The sequence below is a fragment of the Bombyx mandarina genome, chromosome 12 (genome assembly GCF_030267445.1).
Source record: "Bombyx mandarina strain Sakado chromosome 12, ASM3026744v2".
Classification (NCBI taxonomy): Eukaryota; Metazoa; Arthropoda; class Insecta; order Lepidoptera; family Bombycidae; genus Bombyx; species Bombyx mandarina.
The window spans coordinates 11683971-11704415 of NC_143219.1; the positions used below are offsets into that span (position 1 = coordinate 11683971).

General features: G+C 35.0%; 3 protein-coding genes and 1 pseudogene across 4 annotated transcripts; 3 read left to right on the forward strand and 1 right to left on the reverse strand.

Annotated features, from left to right (window-relative positions):
* Positions 1 to 600: 600 nt before the first annotated feature.
* Positions 601 to 2878, forward strand: GPB5 (glycoprotein hormone beta 5). 2 transcript variants are annotated; one of them, XM_089731809.1, is made up of 4 exons: positions 601 to 902; positions 1207 to 1424; positions 2074 to 2232; positions 2596 to 2878. In XM_089731809.1, exons 2-4 carry the CDS (start codon positions 1215 to 1217, stop codon positions 2695 to 2697), a joined length of 471 nt encoding a protein of 156 aa, XP_089587935.1. In that variant the 5' UTR covers positions 601 to 902; positions 1207 to 1214; the 3' UTR covers positions 2698 to 2878. The 2 variants fall into 2 exon arrangements, with proteins under 2 accessions (XP_089587935.1, XP_028034344.2); XM_028178543.2 differs by having other exon boundaries at positions 601 to 1424.
* A 1551-nt stretch (positions 2879 to 4429) lies between these two features.
* On the forward strand, positions 4430 to 9311 carry Ror (tyrosine-protein kinase transmembrane receptor Ror). Its single transcript, XM_089732010.1, is given in 5 exon segments — positions 4430 to 6174; positions 6177 to 6851; positions 6929 to 7071; positions 7145 to 7294; positions 7833 to 9311. Coding segments are annotated over 5 exon segments (2910 nt in total). The 5' UTR covers positions 4430 to 4602; the 3' UTR covers positions 8203 to 9311.
* A 323-nt stretch (positions 9312 to 9634) lies between these two features.
* On the reverse strand, positions 9635 to 20036 carry LOC114246075 (uncharacterized). The gene is made up of 10 exons (XM_089732011.1): positions 19827 to 20036; positions 18996 to 19121; positions 18245 to 18386; positions 17955 to 18077; positions 16682 to 16914; positions 16035 to 16153; positions 15463 to 15571; positions 14506 to 14655; positions 13406 to 13601; positions 9635 to 9877 (listed from the first exon to the last, which is right to left on the reverse strand). The coding sequence occupies exons 1-10, from the start codon at positions 19920 to 19922 to the stop codon at positions 9744 to 9746; spliced, it is 1428 nt and encodes a 475-aa protein (XP_089588137.1). The 5' UTR covers positions 19923 to 20036; the 3' UTR covers positions 9635 to 9743.
* On the forward strand, positions 10633 to 12414 carry LOC114250938 (uncharacterized; annotated as a pseudogene).
* Positions 20037 to 20445: the final 409 nt, after the last annotated feature.

The following is a 20445-nucleotide window of genomic DNA, read 5'->3' on the forward strand; positions in this document are numbered from 1 at the left end:
TAAAATAAGTTATACAAAACTTATGATTCAGTTGTTCGTAAGCTCATCCACCCAACTGGATTCCTAAAAAAATATTTCCTCCACATTTGCGTATGTAGGTACGTATATTGTGAAGGATCCCTGCATAGCAAAATTTTTTTTTTATTGCTTAGATGTGTGGACGAGCTCACAGCCCACCTGGTGTTAAGTAGTTACTGGAGCCCATAGACATCTACAACGTAAATGCGCCACACACCTTGAGATATAGTTCTAAGGTCTCAGTATAGTCACAACGGCTGCCCCACCCTTCAAACCGAAACGCATTACTGCTTCACGGCAGAAATAGGCGGGGCGGTGGTACCTACCCGTGCGGACTCACAAGAGGTCCTACCACCAGTAATTACGCAAATTATGATTTTGCGGGTTTGATTTTTATTGCACGATGTTATTCCTTCACCGTGGAAGTCAATCGTGAACATTTGTTGAGTACGTATTTCAATGCGCCACTTATGACGACAACGAACTTAGGAAGTTTATAAATTTATTAAATTTTAAATCCTAGCATACCCGAAACATGACTAAAAGATCGAAATCAATACAATACAATTTTAAAATATTATGTACAAGGACAGCAATAAAAATCTTCAGAGCTTCGTCAAAACTTGCTCCCATTAAATTAAGATACGGATCGCGAGGGGTTGTAGGAAAATTGTGCTAAAATTAGATATTCAAATTACAATCTGAATGTCGGAATTATCTTTTTTATCCGCTTGTTAACGGCTCAGACTTGAATCTAATGGCTTGTACGATATTACTATGTGAACCAGAGTGTAAGAAAATGTTTTGACGTCCATTTCGAATCCATATAAAAACATTTAACATCAAGATTTTTGTCAGAAGCCTTTGAAAGAGCATCGGCTCAGGTATTGCATACCAAACTTTATATTTTGTGTTTTCTTCTTTAACTCTGTTTTTAGATGTACCATTTGTTTCTGAAATCTACTAAGTGTAATGACTTCCTACATTAAGTTTTCCTGAGGCCTGTGTTGCACTTGATGAACCAAATCCGAAAACGATAGAATCAAACAGAATGATTGTGCCCGTGGCTTTGCCGATGTCCCTGACTTACGATCGAGTTGGTTGTAGACATTTGATAGCAATAACAAAAACTTTTAAGAAAATTCTAGGTAATTCCTCTAACTTTTATTTTTATTTGTGCATTTACAGTTTTCAAAATGTTGAACAAAATTAACAGACTGAGTATGATGACCGTTGGGCTTATGGCGTGTATTTGCTGGGCCTTTTTCTGTGTTGACGCATCAATGAGTGTACGCTGCAAATTAAAGCGCCATTCACACAAAGTTATGCAGACTGATTTAAATAGTCGCCGTTGTTGGGATGACGTTAAAATTGTATCATGTTGGGGATACTGTCTTTCTTATGAGGTAAGAATAGGCATTAACTTACCGAATATGCAATTCTTTAACGTGATTTGAAGTAGTTTGTAGCTCTGTATATCACTAATTGTATCTGTAATACTATCAAATATTGTGTCTGTTTTTTTTTTATAAAAAGACGCTTTTGGCTTGTTAAAAAGATCTTATATTGTATTTTTATACAGTGGGTAATTAATTTTGGAAAAAAGGGGATTAAAAAGTTTTTTTTTATTGCGCTTGTAGGCAGACGAGCGCACGGCCCACCTGATGGTGTGGTTACCGTCGCCCATGGACTTCAGCAATGCTAGAGGCAAAGCCAAACCGCTGCCTACCGCTTAATACTCTCTAAAAGCCTCGCTTCAAGAAGGACATGTCATAGCGCTCGGGAAACACCGTGAAGGTTCATTCCATAGCCGGATGGTACGTGGCAAAAAATACCTCTGGAAACGCACTGTGGATGACCGCAGTGGCTCCAGGTAGTATGGATGAACTCTACTCCGGTAGCGGGCGATGCGATAGTAAAAACGAGGTGACGGTATCATCTCGAACAATTCCTCAGAGCACTCCCCATGGAACATACGGTACAAAATACAGAGGGAACCGAAGTCCCTCTGCAGACCCAGAGGTTCCAATAATCAAAGTTTATAATGTATTTTAGATATCCGATTGGCAATTCCCGTATAAAGAATCTCACCACCCCGTTTGTGTGCATGGCGAACGACGACATGCATCGGTGAAGTTGCGCAACTGCGACCCCGGAGTTGAACCAGGAACCGAGATCTATCACTATGTTGAAGCTGTGAATTGCAGATGCCAAGTATTTATTTTCATTAATTTTCAATAGATATTTTAATAAGAAATTTCTCTTCACATAAAAACAAAATAATTCTGATTTTCAAATAAGTATAATGGCGAAAAATATTTTTTTTAACAACCGAATTTCATAAACAACACCGGTCTTAATAATTTCAGTAAAAATGTTTCATTTATAAGCTAGTGATTTTGCTTTGTCAAATTTATCAGAATAGAAAATATAACATAATTACTAGAATTTATCAACAAACCTCAATAATCAGCGGCATATGCAATTCAAGGACCAATTCCAATTTTTTTTAGTTCACGCTGACCCTTTACGATTTAAATTTATTTAGATCCCATGAAAACAAATCTTATTTTTCAGGTCTGTTCGTCCGAAGATACAAGTTGTGAATGGCTTCCACCAGATTCGTCTCTTTTAGGAGGACTCATTCTCAAAGAAGAATTGGAAGAAGAATTGGAATGAAAAATTGCAACTTTTATCTAATGACAAGATTTACGACAAGCATGCTGTTTAATAATTGTACATTACCATCGTGAACATTCAACAAGTTACTATGATCTTCATTAATATTATGTTTACAATAGATAATTAATTATGTTTTATGAAACAATTTACGTTGATTAATAAACAAAGATAAATAATATTTTCACTTTTTTGCACCACGGAAAATAATGTTTTCGTTCCCCGTAGGGTGTATTACTTGCTACTAGTAAAAACATTAAAACATGCTCCATTCTATTTATAGTTTTTACCGCTTTCTTTTGATGTAGGTTGCTAATGGTTGTAGCATTTATGGTTGAACATAATTGTGGTCGGTCGTTATTGTCCTCTTGTATGCCATTTACAAGAAACAACTCAGTGTGCGAGTGCAACTCAAATTTGTGTGGAGTTAGAACGTTTGCCTATGTTTGCCACTGTTCCAACTGCATACAAATTCGAGTTAACTTTTACGCTATAGAGAACGTTACAATACTAAGCATACAGTACTGTGAATATTAATTTTATAATTGTTATTTTCATATAAGTACTCGTTAAAACTGCAATTTCAAGGGCATTTTATACTGCTCTCTGAAGAAAAAAGGTTATCTAATAGTAGTTTTGTAATAACCATAAAAAGAGAAATAGCTGTAATAGTTACAGCATGTGATAAGTAGGTAGTCTTTTAGTACTCATGCAGTAGCCAAGTTTCGTAGATTATTTTGTTTTGATAGTTTAGTGCTACTCCATACTTTCCATTAATTTCTATTTTCCATCCTAGGCAGATGAGCATACAATTCATCTAATGGTGATCGGCAAATGGCGCTCGTGAATATAGCTTTATACAGGAATACAAAACGTAATTTGTTTGAGATCATGCAATAAACGCTGATCGGATTTGAATGAAATTCTCCACTTATATACATTGATTATAAATCTGCATCAACATACATGTCTATTTTTTATCAGAGTGTTAGGTACTAGTGGTAGGACCTCTTGTGAGTCCGCACGGGTAGGTACCACCGCTCTGCCTATTTCTGCCGTGAAGCAGTAATGCGTTTCGGTTTGAAGGGTGAGGTAGCCGTTGTAACTATACTGAGACCTTAGAACTTATATCTCAAGGTGGGTGGCGCATTTACGTTGTAGATGTCTATGGGCTCCAGTAACCACTTAACACCAGGTGGACTGTGAGTTCGTCCATCCATCTAAGCAATAAATAAAAAAAAAGAGTGAAAGACATCATTTCGATGTAGGGTAGTGCAGTGCAAAGTATTTCAGTATTTATGAATTGAACTTTAATTTTGGGTTAAACTATGGATGACTTATATTTTAATAAGTAATAAACTAAACTGGCAGCAGTGTGAACGTGATAAACTGATTACTATACTTTATAATAGGAAGGAATAAATAAATAGGAAGTACGCAAGTACAGGCCGTTTTCCAATTACTTGGAAAACTACCATTAAGTAATGGTTAATTACAGAGCATAATGCGACTCAGGGACGCACAATGCCGAATTATGCTGAAGCTTAGTCGAGCATTATGCCGCATAATGCGCTCTTGTGCTGTAATTGGAAAACGGCCACAGTTTGCTACAGTAAGCTGTGGGTAGGTTGTCAATCTATAGGTAGTTATTCTAGTATTTATAAGTCTGTGTCGTAGGTAGTGTAGGTACTCTAATAAATAAATTATCTATGATCAAGTTAAGTGTGTAATTATGTATTATCTATGGTCAAAACGCTCGATCGAATGTTAGGATTATTGTGAGAAATTTCATAAAACTTAATAACACAAAATATAACTCTTTATTTTAATAAAAGAAAATGTGAACAAAAGTTCAATTGTTGCTATGTTTTGTTAACAAAATCAGTGTTATGGAAAACCATAACCATGAAATGTATTACAGTGTTAGTTATGTGCCTGTGTTTACATGACATTCATTCATCAAGTGAAGAGAAAACAGAATCTATCTCTCCTCTAAGACTTAATAGTACATCAGAATGGAACATCAAACTGGATATATTCTTTTCTAAATCTTTACCTCAGCATGTAACGAGATCTCCTGGTAGTGATGTTCGTTTTAAATGTGAAGCTTACATAAACTTTACGAAAGTTGAAAAGTACACTAAAAATGAACAAGGTATAGAAACTTTACATGCTGAGCTACCCCCGCAGCATATACAGCAAAGACTGTTGAACAATGTAAAAGTATATTGGCTCAAAAACAATAAAAGTATTGAAATTTCAAACAAAGTTAATGTTACAACTAAAATCAATAACATAACGATTTCCACAAATTTAAAGATCAGAAACATAAGTAATGGTGATGCAGGTAACTACACATGTGTTTACAAACAAATGTATGAAAAAAAGCAAACTTCCTTACTCAAAGTTGAAGATAGTGTTGACATACCCACCCATGCACCATATTTTCCAAATTCAAATTTTGTAAATGAATTAAGGATTACAACCCCGGATGTGGTGTCAGAAAATATTAAAACTATGAATATAAATGTTACTGATTCTCCTAATATACCTCTTCAAAAACTTGAACCAATTTGTCAAGAATATGTTGGGAAAGTTTGTGCATTTCACTTAAGAGGCCAATCTGTTTATATCCCATATGATACCACACAGATTGAATTGGAAGAGAAGTTAAGAAAAGCAATACAAGTTACAAGATTTTCTAATGAAATAAGTTCACACTGTGAAAGATATGCATTACCTAGTTTGTGCTACTCCACTTTTCCCATATGTAGAAATCCTGTAGCTACAAATGCTAATTTCTTTAAAGATGCAAGACAGGTATTTCTCATATCAAATAGAACCAACAGTGCAGATTTTCCTGAAGTTGTATTTGAAAATATGCCTAATGGAAATGTACCTAATACTTTTTACTTGAAACCAAACAATATTTCAAATGAAATGTTTAACTATCGTCATAATACAACAATACTCAGGAGAGTATGTAAGAAAGAGTGTGAAATTTTAGAAACAGAATTATGTCAGAAAGAATATGCCATAGCGAAAAGGCATCCCCATATTGGTCAGCAATTAACTTTAGAAGAATGTCAAGATTTACCTGAAGATGATCCAGACTGTCTTAAAATTGAAATTGGAGCTTTAATGATTTCAGATGATGAGTGTTATTGGGAAAACGGCAGTAGTTATTTGGGCAAAGTTAATGTTGCCAGTAATGGGCTGGCTTGTATTGAATGGTCAAAGCAAATGTATGTTACATTATCAAATTACCCTGTACTTGCTGGTAGACACAGCTACTGCCGTAACCCAGGAGGAGTCAATGAACAGCCTTGGTGTGTGGTAGATAAAGATGGTAAACTATATAAACAATTTTGTAACATTCCAAAATGTGCTCACAAACTTTGGATATACATAGTTGTTGTCTTGGCAGTATTGTTCATAGTTATTGTGGGATTTGTTGTTTGTCTCATTTGCAGACATAAAAAAAGAGTAATGCTGCTGCAATTAGAGACATTAACTTACCTAATGCTGATAAGAATATCTATGGAAATTCTAGATTGAATTCTCCAATAGAAATGACTGACTTACTGCCAAACCATAGTAATCAGCCCCATTTGACCAGGAGTACTCGTGGAAATGGTGTACTCAGAATACCTCAATACTCACTGTCGCAGATAAAATTCCTGGAAGAGTTAGGGGAGGGAGCTTTTGGAAAAGTTTATAAAGGAGCACTAAAAAAGAGTGGAGATACACAGTTTATAGCAGTCAAAGCACTCAAAGAAAATGCTTCAGCTAAGACCAAGGCAGATTTCAGAAGAGAAATTGATTTGATTTCTGAACTTAACCATGACAATATTGTGTGTATTGTTGGTGTTGCTTTAAGTGAAGAACCACTTTGCATGTTATTTGAGTTCATGGCTCGAGGAGACTTGCATGAATTTTTAATGGGAAGAGCACCTCCATCAGGAAAGGGTTTACCTCCCATGAGACTGCTGAACATTGCACATAATATTGCATCAGGCATGCAGTATTTGGCCTCACACCATTATGTACATAGAGATTTAGCTGCAAGAAATTGTTTGGTTTCCGATGATTTTGTTGTGAAGATATCTGATTTTGGCCTCTCTAGAGATATATATAGTTCAGATTATTACAGAGTAAGTAGACATCAAATCATAAAAAAATTAATTTACCATAATAAAATTTATCTAAAAATAAACTGAATGAATTTCAGGTACAATCAAAAAGTTTATTGCCCGTTAGATGGATGCCACCAGAATCTATACTTTATGGAAAATTCACTACTGAAAGTGATATATGGTCATATGGGGTTGTCCTGTGGGAAATTTACAGTTATGGCCTCCAGCCTTATTATGGGTATGTACTATGTATAGACAAAATTTCTCCGTTATTATTTCAGGCAGATATTTATTTATCTATGTATTTACAGTTATAGTAATCAAGAAGTAATATCGATGGTGCGGAGTGGTGAGTTTTTAGCAGCACCATCAGCATGTCCATTGCCCATGTATGAACTCATGAGGGACTGTTGGAAACACACACCACATCGAAGGCCATCATTTGAAGATATAGTTAACAGGTACGACTAATTGAAATTTTAATATTGCAATTTATATAATATCTATTGTAGGATTTAGTACCTAAAAGCTGTTATTATTTACAAAAATACAGGTTTTTGTAATGAGATAATTTTATTTTGAAGAAATTAATTATAATTTTCCAATTTCCCAATTTCATTACAAAGTTATACATGGGATTTAGTTTTAAAACTTATCTACATATGTTGCAACTCCTCTTCTAGAGCAATTTCTGACTATTGCTGCACCATTTGTTAGTCCACACTTCCACTGCCACATTATTTTTGCTATCTTCCTGTGTGCCTTTAATTCCTATACCTTGATGCAATAATGCATTCTGGTTTTAAGGATAGGATAGTTATTGTGCCAAGACTTCAAACTTATGCTTCAAGATTGGGTTATTCACATTGTGTTTTTTACTATAACTGTTTTTTAATATAATAAGCAGTTAGCTAGTCTGCTCATTTTAGCAAACTAAGAGATTTAATTTGAATATGAAGTTTATTATTGGAGTTTGACTTTGCTTTGACTTTATTTTAGAATTCAAGAGTGGATCCAGATGGGGGGATGTTCAGATGTCGGACCATCAGAATCTAGCAGCAATATAAGCGCGTACAGAACGACTAGTACTAGCAGGGATCTTCAGGAAAGAGTTCCACTATTGCCCCCTCATTGCTCTTCATCTAATGGCTCTCTTGCCACCGGGAGCTTAAAGAAATTTAGTGTAGCTGGTTCAAGTTCGAAGGTAACTGATGATAATTGCTCTACATGTAGTGAAGTACCCCCATTAGCTCCAAAATCTAAAAAACACAGTGCAGCATCGCTGATAGACTCAGACAAAATAGGCAACATGAGTACAAGGGAGACAATCATTAGAATACCTAATGCACAGCACGGTAATGAAATTTAGATAGTAAATGCCTCATGTTAAGGATGTTTTTAAGCAAATAATTTGCTAGTTGCATTCAAAACAAAATGATCAAAATATCTTAGGTATTAAAGGTATCAGGCCAATTATTATTTTGTAATCACAAGCAATTTATTATTTAAGAGCCATAGTATTATTGCAGTATGAACTAATTTATAAGACAAGCATATTTATCTGGTGATGAAATGGTATGAAAAATCATTAATTTGTTTAATACAAGTGCTCGTGAAATTTTGGTTGTCTATGTATGTAAGTAATTGAGTGATTTAATTTATTCTGTAGTTAAATTAAAATTAAGTATTGTATTTACTAAGACTGGAACTTTTAAGATATTGAAGTATAAGTACTTAAAACTGGTAGTTATGTACTTTTTTACATTCAAATCAGGTATCACTGCCAAAATAAAGTAATATTTGACAGGTGAAATATTACTGGCCTATGACGTCAATAGACATCGGTCCTCTCTTTCCGTCAAAGTAAGGATCGTGTGCTTCTTGGGCGTTGAGATTACATTGTGTATTAAGACATTTTTTTGGCATATCTTAAGAATAACATTAGCAAGTACATTATGAAATCAAGAAAATGATAAGTTTGATCAAGATTTATTTGATTATGAATTTCGTTAATGAATATATTTTTCGCTTTAGTGGTCGTACAGCCTACTCGGAAAGCGCAAAAATAAGTTTCCTCATCTATTCATATATGATCTATCTCCAGTTAATCGGAATTTTAGATACTATGTGATTTGTTGGATTATTTTCTTCTAATATATTATTATAATACAAAAGCACTTGTACTTAATAATTACATTATTTGCTCAACAATGTTTATTATTCACTTGTTAAGTTTTCAGTTGTTAACAAATAGCCAATGAACACACTTATTTCTAATATATCATGTAGTGAAATGATATTTGTTTTGTTGCTTTATTGATTAATTCCTTGATTTTATTTTTATTTATACTCTGAATTGTAAAAGTCAACATTTTTGACACCGAGACTGAATATTTTAAAAACACTCCCTAGCTATTAATTTGGTTTGTCTTCTTTAATCAACGAATTCTTAAATAAAAATATATTGTTAAATAAAAACAATGACCTTTTATTAAGGCACACCATGCAACTTACATACAGAAATACATTATGTTCATAGAAATTTAAGATATTGCTGTCCATTTGCTTGCCTGTAATTAAGTGCTTAGTGTGATAAGTTTAGTATTTAATTTAATCATAATATGTTTTCAATAATCATACTTCGTATTTTTGTTAAAATTGTTACATATCTTTATTAATTTAGTATACAATTATTATGTTTCATAGTACGTTTTGTACTTTGCCAAAGACTTTTCTTTTTGTATGTGATATATACATTTTTTACCTTATACATTATGTACTGCTGTAAATGTAATAAATAATTTTGTCAAAAAAAGGACAGTTTTATTTCCGAAAATATTTTTAGGTTTCTATAAATAATTCATTACATTATATCATATATTCTTGAACTTTTAGTAACGTCGACGTTTGCTAAGCTATGGCAACATCAGCATCTTTGTTTTTCTTTTTGATGAGGAATTCGCCGTGCACCCTCATGTGGAGCTTTAAATTATGGTTCCCGGTGAAAGCTTTGCTACAAACTTTACAAACGTACGGTCTTTCACCTGCAACAGAATAGACATTTAAATTTTATTCATTTATTTTATGTAGTTTTTAATGTGACATACAAACAGATAAGACGAGGTGTATAGTATTTTTAGTAGGTTTATTGTTTATGTCATGCCCTACTTAAATTATCATACTTATCTACTTATGATTTACATTGTTCTAATGAGCATTGTTTCCTACTGGTTTATGGGGTGCGAAATGGCTGTCGATAGCGTACCTGACAAGACTACCGAAGATATTAAGGACTTATCATAAAAAAATATGTGCGATTTTCACTGCGGCGTGACGAGCTCACAGTCTATCTGGTGTAAGTGATTACCGGAGCCCGTGGACATCAATTCTTGATTGCCGTCAACTTGTGACATAATGATGGTCACTTAGCGAATTTAATAATCAACAATTACGATAACTTCTGCTTTATATATTTTATTTCCACAGAGTAGAGCAATTTATGATGAGGAATTAATAATCAAAATTATGAAACTGTCCGTAATTTTTCTTTTCAAAAACAAATAACTAACTTTTCGGGCATCGGTCTGTCCCTTTTCAGGTATAGTAACCGGCAAACTTCGTGAGCAAATGACCTTGACTGCGCAGAACCGAATTTTAGATCACTTTGGTGGTGAGGGTGAGGCGCGACGGCAGGGGAAATCGTATCGAGCGCGTTATTGGTAGATCAGTCGAACCTTGCGTCCCGCACCGCGCCCTCTTTCCGCTTGCTCCCAAAAGTTGCGTACAGTAAAAAGTCTATCGTTATTAATTGTTAAGTTATTGGTTATAATTGCTTGTTGACTTTGTTGTTATTGCTATTAGTTGAGTGTTTCTTGATTTTTTATAAAAAATATACTATGCCACGTCAAACTGGTGTAGTATTAAAAAGACAAGCTAGAAAAATGGTGTACGACGTATATTGCTTTCTTAAAAAGCAGGGAAATAATGATATGGAAACGGTAAAAGAGACTTCAGAGGCAACAAAAACATCAGTCAGTACTGTTAGGCGTATTATTAATGAAGCGAAGGGCTCTAACTTGCTCGCCGTACTCCAGGTAAAAAAAGATCAGGGAAGAAGCAAGTTACCGGAATTGATATTTTCGACCAATCTGCAATAAAAATATGTATTCATAATTATCACATAACAAACAGCGAACTTCCTACCGTCGAAAGACTTCGTAAAAAATTGAAAGAATATATAAATTTTAATGGCTCGGAACGAAGTTTACGACGAATTATGAAAGAGCTAGGCTTCAGATGGAAAAGAACAGAAAATAATCGGAAGCTATTAATTGAAAAAAGTAATATTCGACTACTAAGGATCGAATATCTCCAAAAAATAATTAAATATAGGCAAGAAGGAAGACCGATAGTGTACACCGATGAGTCCTATGTCGACTCATCACATGCAAGTGGTATGTCGTGGTCAGATGGATCAACTGGGGGTTTAAAAAAACCAATTTCGAAAGGACAGCGTGTAGTAATAGTGCATGCTGGCTCCGAAGATGAATTTGTTCCCAATGCCCTTCTTTTGTTTAAAGCTGGCACAAAATCTGGTGACTACCACGATAACATGAACTATTTGAACTACGAAAAATGGCTGCGTTGTCAATTGCTACCAAATCTGCCACCAAATTCCGTTGTAGTAGTCGACAATGCGTCATATCACAATAAACAGTCTGACCCCGCCCCAACTGCCAATGCCAAAAAAGTCTATATGAAGAAATCGTTACGAGAAAAAGAAATTCCATACGATGAAAACATGTTGAAACCCCAGCTTTTTAGCTTGATTAAAGCACATAAGGAACAACACAAAACATACAGCATTGATAAAATTTTATCAAACCACAACCATTCAGTGCTTCGCTTAGCTCCATACCATCCAGACCTCAACCCAATTGAAATGGCTGGGGCAGCTATTAAAGGGTATGTCAGTAGCAAAAATGTCAACTGGAGCACTGGCAAAGTAATAGAGCTAGTGAAGGAAAAGGTCGCGGCGATGGGTGCTCCGGAATGGGGTAGATTATGTCAAAAGATAAAAGAGATTGAGGCGGAGTATGTAAAAAGTGATCATGTGGTAGATTTAGTCACTGATGAGTTTGTAATTTTTGCTGACGATGATTGCGACACGGATGAAGAAAGTAGTGATGATGATGATGGTCTTGATTATGATAGCGAAAAAACAATTACAAATACCAGCTCAGCTTCAGCTGATCCAAGACCTGGCACCAGCTCTAGTTTTGACCTAATGGAAGGAATATCTATTTTACCCCTAGATTAAATTACTACAATTATTAACCTGTATTTTTTGTTCATGTACTAATAAATATATAAATAAATACATATTATGTTGTTTTTAATAACATAATAACATTTTTGTACGTAATTGTACGATGCGCGAACTTACCCCCACTACGTCAAATAATGCTCAAGAAGTTTGTCGAGTATTATACAAATACTTTTAAAATTAATTAATAAAAAAATCGAGAAATTTTGATAATCTTCGTATTACACTTTCTAAGAGTTGTCACATCCTTCTTGAATATTAAACATATTATCTATGTCCAGCCCTCAAGCCCGAACGCATGACAACTTCACGACAGAAAGAAGTTCAACGATGGGCCTTATCCGTGCAAACTCACAACAATACCCTATCATCCTCACGCGATTCCGATCCGGTGGTAGATTCTGCGAATAAAATTTTTTTTTTTGCTCCTAGCTATGCTGACAGCCTTGAGAGGCTATTTCAGCTTCGCCCTAACATGTAGGTGAGCTCACGAGCCTCAAACCGGAGTGTTGCTAATACTAGCAAGTGCTGCCCTAGCAAGAGCAGTGCTTCGCAGAATCTACCACCGGATCGAAACGCGACCCACTGAGAAGATCCGGCGAGAAACTCAGTGGACTGTGTCTATAGGTTAAACTACTCTTGCTAGGGCTAGTGTTAGCAAATCCTCTCAGATTGAAACCGTGAGCTCACTTACCAAATCGTGCGTATCTGGAATAAGCCCTTAGGCTACCAGCGTTGGTATGGAAAAAATCATCCTAGCTACACAAAATCCAAGTTTGACTCCCGCTCGGACTCAATATCTATATTAGAGACTAGCGACCCGCCCTCGCTTCGCTTCGGAAGCATTAAATTTTATTATTGGTAGGCGAGTCCCGCCATGTTGCGCGCGCTACGACAATAACTGCGGGTAACGCCGCGGGGCGAAGCTAGTCTAAAAAAAGTAGCCTAAGTTACTCCTTATATCATCAGCTACCTATTAGTGAAAGTTTCATCAAAATCGGTCCAGCCGTTCCAGAGATTAGCCGGAACAAACAGAAAGACAGACAGACAGACAAAAATTGTAAAAAATGTTATTTTTGTGTATGTACCGTATATATATTCATATGCATGTAGTAAAAAGCGGTTATTTCAATATTACAAACAGACACTCCAATTTTATTTATATGTATAGATAAACAGTAATTCCCTCTATCTTAGAGTCGTCGACAGTGGAACGTCTTTTATTTTTAAGTGATTGTTTAATAACCTGTATGTGTTCGTCGATGTTTGATGAGTACGCTGGCACTATAAAACTTAGCCGGACAATATTCACAGTGTTTCGTCTTATTGTTCTCGTGTCGGTTGATGTGCACTTTCAATCCATTTGACGTTCTGAACTCAGCCGGACACCTGTGACATTTATATATTGATTCTGGATTGTGTTTCTTCATGTGTTTTAGTAACTGAAACAAAAAAAAAGTCCTTTTTACACGATTTCTATTAATTAGCCTTGCCTGTAAACTATGTATGTAACTATAAATTATACGCTTATGTTGACAACCTACTATATCAACTATTCAAATTCAACATGAAATTTTCATATAAATCTAATGCATCTTATGTTAAGTATGTCATAATTTTTTACCATTAAATATTTTAATATATTTTATGAATGATTTCTCTAATACTGTTTTATAAAATTATCATTAATACAGTACAGTCATTATACAGTATATTATGTATTCTCATTGTGTGCATGTATTGATAAGTTAACATTTGTACAACCGCACATTTAATTATTATTATAAAACTCCCTCCGTGAAGATCTACATGAAGGTTTTTTTTTTATGTGGACGAGCTCACAGCCCATCTGGTCTTAAGTGGTTATCGGAGCCCATAGACATCTACAACGTAAATACGCCATCCACCTTGAGATATAAGTTCTAAGATCTCAGTACAGTTACAATGGATGCCCCACCCTTCAAACCGAAACGCATTACTGCTTCACGGCAGAAATAGGCAGGGTGGTGGTACCTACCCGTGCGAACTCACAAGAGGTCCTACCATCTAAAAAAAAAAGGAACAAGCAGTGACGTTATTTCTGTTACTTTTTTTTATTCTAACCTATTATATTTTTACATGTACTTAAATATCTGTTCAAAAGTGATTTTAGCTATAAGAACAAACAACCTTATGATAATGTGACGACTAGATCTATGAATAACGAATGTGAGCTTTCAATTAAATACCTACAACCTCTAACTGCTGCGGCATCAAATTTCACAAATTTCACACTCATAAGAATTGAACTCTGATCAACGGTCAGAATCCACTAACGAGGCGATAGTAAATTCTATATCAATTTACCTTTCGATTGGTTTCTTCGATACCGCAAACATGACAAACAGTCGTTGCTTTATCACACTTATGTTTGTCACAGCTCTCTTGATCCTTAAATATTCTCTCGCAAGTTTTACAGTTAACTTTGCTCATTGTATGGTATCTGATCTTGTGATTCTGTAATTATTATATTATTATCTTTTACAAATGAAAAATGTAGTGATCAAATTCTAAGAATTTACTGATGGTAGGACCTCTTGTGAGTCCGTACGGGTAGCTACCACCGCCCTGCCTATTTCTGCCGTGAAGCAGTAATGCGTTTCGGTTTGAAGGGTGGGGCAGCCGTTGTAACTATACTGAGACCTTAGAACTCATATCTCAAGGTGGGTGGCGGCATTTACGTTGTACTTGTAGATGTCTATGGGCCCTGGTAACCACTTAACATCCGGTGGGCCGTGAGCTCGTCCACCCATCTATGCAATAAATAAATAAAACTCCAGACTACCTCCGAACCAAAGCTCCAAGTTAAGCACTAGTCAAAGGATATATTTGAAATCCGGAAGAATGTCGTGCTTATTCCTACAACTAAGCTTTCCGATTTGAAGGGTGGAGTGGGACCCGTCGTTATATAATACAGCTGAGACTTGGATCTTATATCTCAGGGCGAGTGACGGTGTTTATGGTGTAAAGTGTATAAGCCCTAGTAATCGACTAAGTTCGGTCATCAAATTACGCAATAAAAAAAATTAAAAAAAAACAATGTGCAATTCATACGTGGTAGAAGTGAAACCTTAAAAAATTTTGGCTTCAAAATAATGACACGAATGTAAAATTTCGGGAATTTTAGCAATGAACGTAGTGATACAAAGTTTGATAATTATTTTACATTTTATTCGAATTCCGACATTCATACAGAATAATGAGGCGTAGAGAGTTATCGTTCGAAGCTTATTCGCGAATCGCGTTTTATAATTTCATACTCACTAGTAGTCCCGCATGGTATTTGGTTTTATATTCACACAAGTCGCACGACAAGTGTTTTTGCGTTTCATGCTTTAGTATGTGTACCGCTATGCTTGTTTTAGAACGGAATCTGAAATGTGAGATTACAAACAAAATCAAATTTTATGTACAGGGTGAAGTTTTTTTTCTTCATATATATGTACCTTATTACAGTACGCAAAAAAAATAAAATAAAAACAAACAACTAAATGTTATTTACAAAAGCAAGCATAACCTATATTTAAGGGCTTTCTTCAAGAAAACCGAGGGTAAAAAAAGCGATCTACATATATTGGGGGAAAATTTGATTGATACACAGAAATCGAGTGAAGAGTTAAAGTGATAAAAAGGAGTAAGCGCACCATAATCTTGCTCTTTTTTGCCGCAATGCAGTCATAGGTCCCAATTTGAAGGGTGGAACACTTGTTAAATAATTCATATGAAAAGTTGACATCGCGTCTCTCAGGGAAAAAGCGTTATCTCAGGCGTTCAATGCTACATAAAAAAAATCATATGCCGCCGTTATCTAGATTTTTAAGTACAATAATAGTCACCCTTTAGAGCAATAATCACAGAAAAACTTAATTTCACCGTGTATAACGTTCATGTGTCGATACAGTTTCTTTGGCATCTCAAATTGTTTCAAGCATTGCTCACATTTCCAACCTGGTCCCTGAAAATTGTATTCAATTTAAATCTAAATTTTAAATTAAATTTAAATTATTAAATTTAAAACGGTAGGCAGCGGCTTGGCTCTGCCCCTGGCATTGCTGAAGTCCATGGGCGACGGTAACTACCCACCATCAGGTGGGCCGTATGCTCGTCCGCCTACAAGGGCAATAAAAAAAAAATAAAAAAAAAAGAACTGAACAATATGACAGAGAGATTCAGAGACTCACTTTTGGGAATCATATTTCAAAAATTTTCTTCTACATTAGAAAGACTTCACTATATGTCACATGTTTTTCACTGGAGATCATGGGTTGTGTGCAACACCAATCGTTGATATATATCTGGGAGATCTATCTTTAGCGATACTCGATTACCACTCATATTACAAATAGTATAAAGTTTGATTTAATTGCTCTTGTTTGTAATTAAACCTTCATTAAGACCTTACGTTTATCGGTTTTTTGTTTCTTGTATTCAAGTAATCATCAGCTGTTTTGTGGAAATAAATTCAATGTAGGCCATATTTTACCTGATGGAAATGATATATTTTATAATGAAGCTCCATATTTGAATTCCGCCACCGATACATGGAACATATGTGACAACGCTGTTGATTATTTGGTAAGTGTTCCATCCTGTGAGCTAAAAGCTGTGCCCAGTTACTACATTTCCTATCACATAATTCACAATTTCTACTGTTCTTGTGTGTCTCTATGTGAGAACTTAACAATATGTTGGAGCTGAAGTATTGTGTACAAATACCTGAAATAATTAGCGGCTTATACCTTTGGTTGAGAGGTTCTCGGTAGACTCTTTATGGTCTGCCTAATTACCAGTAGTGTTGTAGGAAAACTCACATCAGCCTGCAATACTTTGCTAACACCTGCCTTAGTGACAGCAGTGTTTAGCTGAATCTACCACCGGATCAGATTCGCAACCCACTGAGAAGATCCAAACATTTTCATTATGAAGTTATTATGATCTAAAGAATAAAGTGCTTGATGTACCTACACATATTAAGGGTTGAGACTATGGTTATTTTAAAATACAACAGGTACATAAAAAATCTAATAAAATACATACTTAACTTTACTGGTGGTAGGACCTATTCTGAGTCCGCGCGGGTAGGTACCACCGCCCTGCCTATTTCTGCCATGAAGCAGTAATGCGTTTCGGTTTGAAGGGTGCGGCAGCCGTTGTAGCTATACTTGATACCTTAGAACTTATATCTCAAGGTGGTTGGCGCATTTACGTTGTAGATGTGTATGGGCTCCAGTAACCACTTAAGCCCAGGTGGGCTGTGAACTCGTCCACCCATCTAAGCAATAAAAAAAGTCATGTTCATTAAAGTCTTAGCATATCTATGAACTTCTGTAACCAACGAATACCAGATGCCCCTGAGTTTATTCACCTGTCTAAATCTATATGAATAAATAAAATTGGAGTGTCTGTTTGTAATAATATAATAACCACTTTTTACTAAATGCGTAAGTATGTATACCACAGAGCATATTATATCTTTTTTATTTTTGTCTGTCTGTGTGTCTGTTTGTTCTGGCTAATCTTTAGAACGGCTGGACCGATTTTGACAAGACTTTCACTAATAGGTAGCTGATGATAAAAGGAGTAACTTAAGCAACCTTTTTTAGACTAGCTTCGCTCCGCGGCCTCGCCCGCTGTACGACAATAACCGCGGGTAACATCACGGTAGGACTCAGCTATCAATAATAAAAATTTAATGTTTCCGAAGAGAAGCGAGGGCGGATCGCTAGTGATAAATAAAAAGAGAACACTGAACTTACCACACCGTAATGATCTATTTATTTCCTCATTTTTTATTTTACAATGTTTATTTTTAATTCCAATTTGGTTAGCTCGAGATTTTTTATTTGATTGTTTTTCTTTTCTCAAATTATGGATAAGATCTGGAATGACAAAAAACCTGGTTAACATTAAATCAATCGATAAATGATTGACCGAATTTACATTATTTAAGTAGTCTGATCTCATTAATCAACTATTGAAGAATAAGATTTCAAGTATACACATGAGGTAGAACCTACTGTTAAGAAACTATGCTCAGGGTAGGTACCTTTTTCAACTAAAAGGTTTTTTGCTTCACTTATATCACCAATTACATCAATATCTAATGCTGTTTGAAAATCATTAGCATCTTCATCTTCTTCATCAGTTTTAATTTCAGTTTTTAAATCAATTTGTGTTTCTAATTTAACCTGGAAAAATTTGCATGTGATAACTTTAGTGATAATATTATCACTAAAAAAAGGAGTTTGTTTGATTCATATACATCTAAGATTAGGTATACAAAAAAGGTCTTAGAGTACCTTTAATCCAGAAATTCCTTATTATTGGTGGTAGGATGTCTTGTGAGTCCAGACAGGTAGGTACCACCACCACCCTGCCTATTTCTGCCATGAAGCAGCAATGAGTTTCGATTTGAGGGGTGGGGCAGCTGTTCTAACTGAGACCCATATCTCACGATGAGGTGGCATTTAAGTTGTAGATGTCTATTGGCTTGAGTAACCCCTTAACACCAGATGGGCTGTAAGCTTGTCCACCATCTAAATAATAAAGAAAAGAAAATACCACAAGTTCCTAGGGACTTATTTTTGTACATTGACAAAAATTAAAGTATATTTAACTTCTTACGCCCTGTACAATATTGCTTATCATAAAATATACAGTGTATTCAACGGTCTTACAGGTCTTACGTTAGAATTATATTACGTATGATTCTTTTGTTTCAGCTAATTTTATATGAAAATTTGCCATTCACCACTAATACAACTATATAGTTCTAAGATTTATCAATTAAAACTTACTGGCGTTATATTTTCACGAAGAGTAGTTTCAGATGTATGGGACTTGTCTCTGAATTTTACAAATTCGTTTATTGTTTCTTTACATTTTTTACAAATGAACTGTGGCATTCCATCCAATATTTTAATCTAGAAAAAAAAACCTATTCAGCATTATTATGATAAATAAACTAAGTTTGACTTAATAGATTACCCAGCTATTAGTATATTATATAAAGGCACACAAACACAAGCACATAAAATTTATTGCTTGCACTTGTATTGTATGTTTTAGTAGTAGTCTTACTACAATTTTTATGCCGTCTCGTAGATGTGAATCATAATATGGCCTGATTCATCTCTCTTGGTTTACCCATGTTTAGCTTTCCAATGCAGCGCTTACTTCAAATAAGTAGTCGGGCAGAAAACTACTAGATAAATTAAACTAGAACATGGATAAATGTTCTACAGACCTCACTTAGTGGCAGAAAAGACAGTGAATGAGCCAAAGGCTGCCATAATTTCTGAAATTTACCAAACTTCTTTTATCAAATTTGTTTACAGGGTAGTTTTTTTTTTCTATAAAATGTTTCTATGTCCACTTAGTCAGAAGTCGATTTCTTTTCAAATAAAGAGGCGCTTAATCTGATAATAGATTTTCGTTTAAGATGTTTGTTGGCTATTTGTATGCTTAATATGGAATTAGGAATTCTTAATAGGAATTAGAATAATGAACTTGGAATTAGTATTTTTTAAATGAAAAATGAGTATCAGGCCATTTGGAAAACATGTTTATTTACTTCATTTGCGGCACAAAGATACTTTAACATTTATCATTATTTTAACATTACTTACATTAAGATTTGTGAGCTTATTATATTCGGTGACAATTTCTTCTTCTAGAGGGTATAAAGATTTATCTGACAAACATGCTCTACAAACTTTCATCATTATAATTTCTGATAAAAAATAGGGGTTTCGTTAGAGGAAATTATTTGTAAATTAATAATTTGAATTGTGAACCAATGTGCAATTGTTGTGGATACATAAGTTTATTATCTATGGTGGATAAACTGGAACATAGATAATATGTACGTTAAGTCTTAATTAGGTGTTGGGCAGGCAAAAGAAATAAACACCAAACAATGTCAAAACGCCAAATCATGTCTCACACAGAAGTGAAACCCGGTTTTCGTTCAGATTTTTGATTGCTTGACGTGCTCACAGCCCAATTGGTGTGTTATTGCCGGAGTTTACCGACACGAATGACGCAAATGTCACCCACCTTGAGTCTTTAGTTCTGAGTGTTTTACAGTACAGCTACTGTCCCACTCGTCAAACCGAAATGGGTTTCTGCTTCACGGCAGAAATAGGCAGGTGACCTAGTGGGACATATGGGTGTGGGTTTAGAAGACGGCCACCAGTAATTACGTAAATTATGATTTTTGTGTTTGATTAAACATCCCGTATGTTA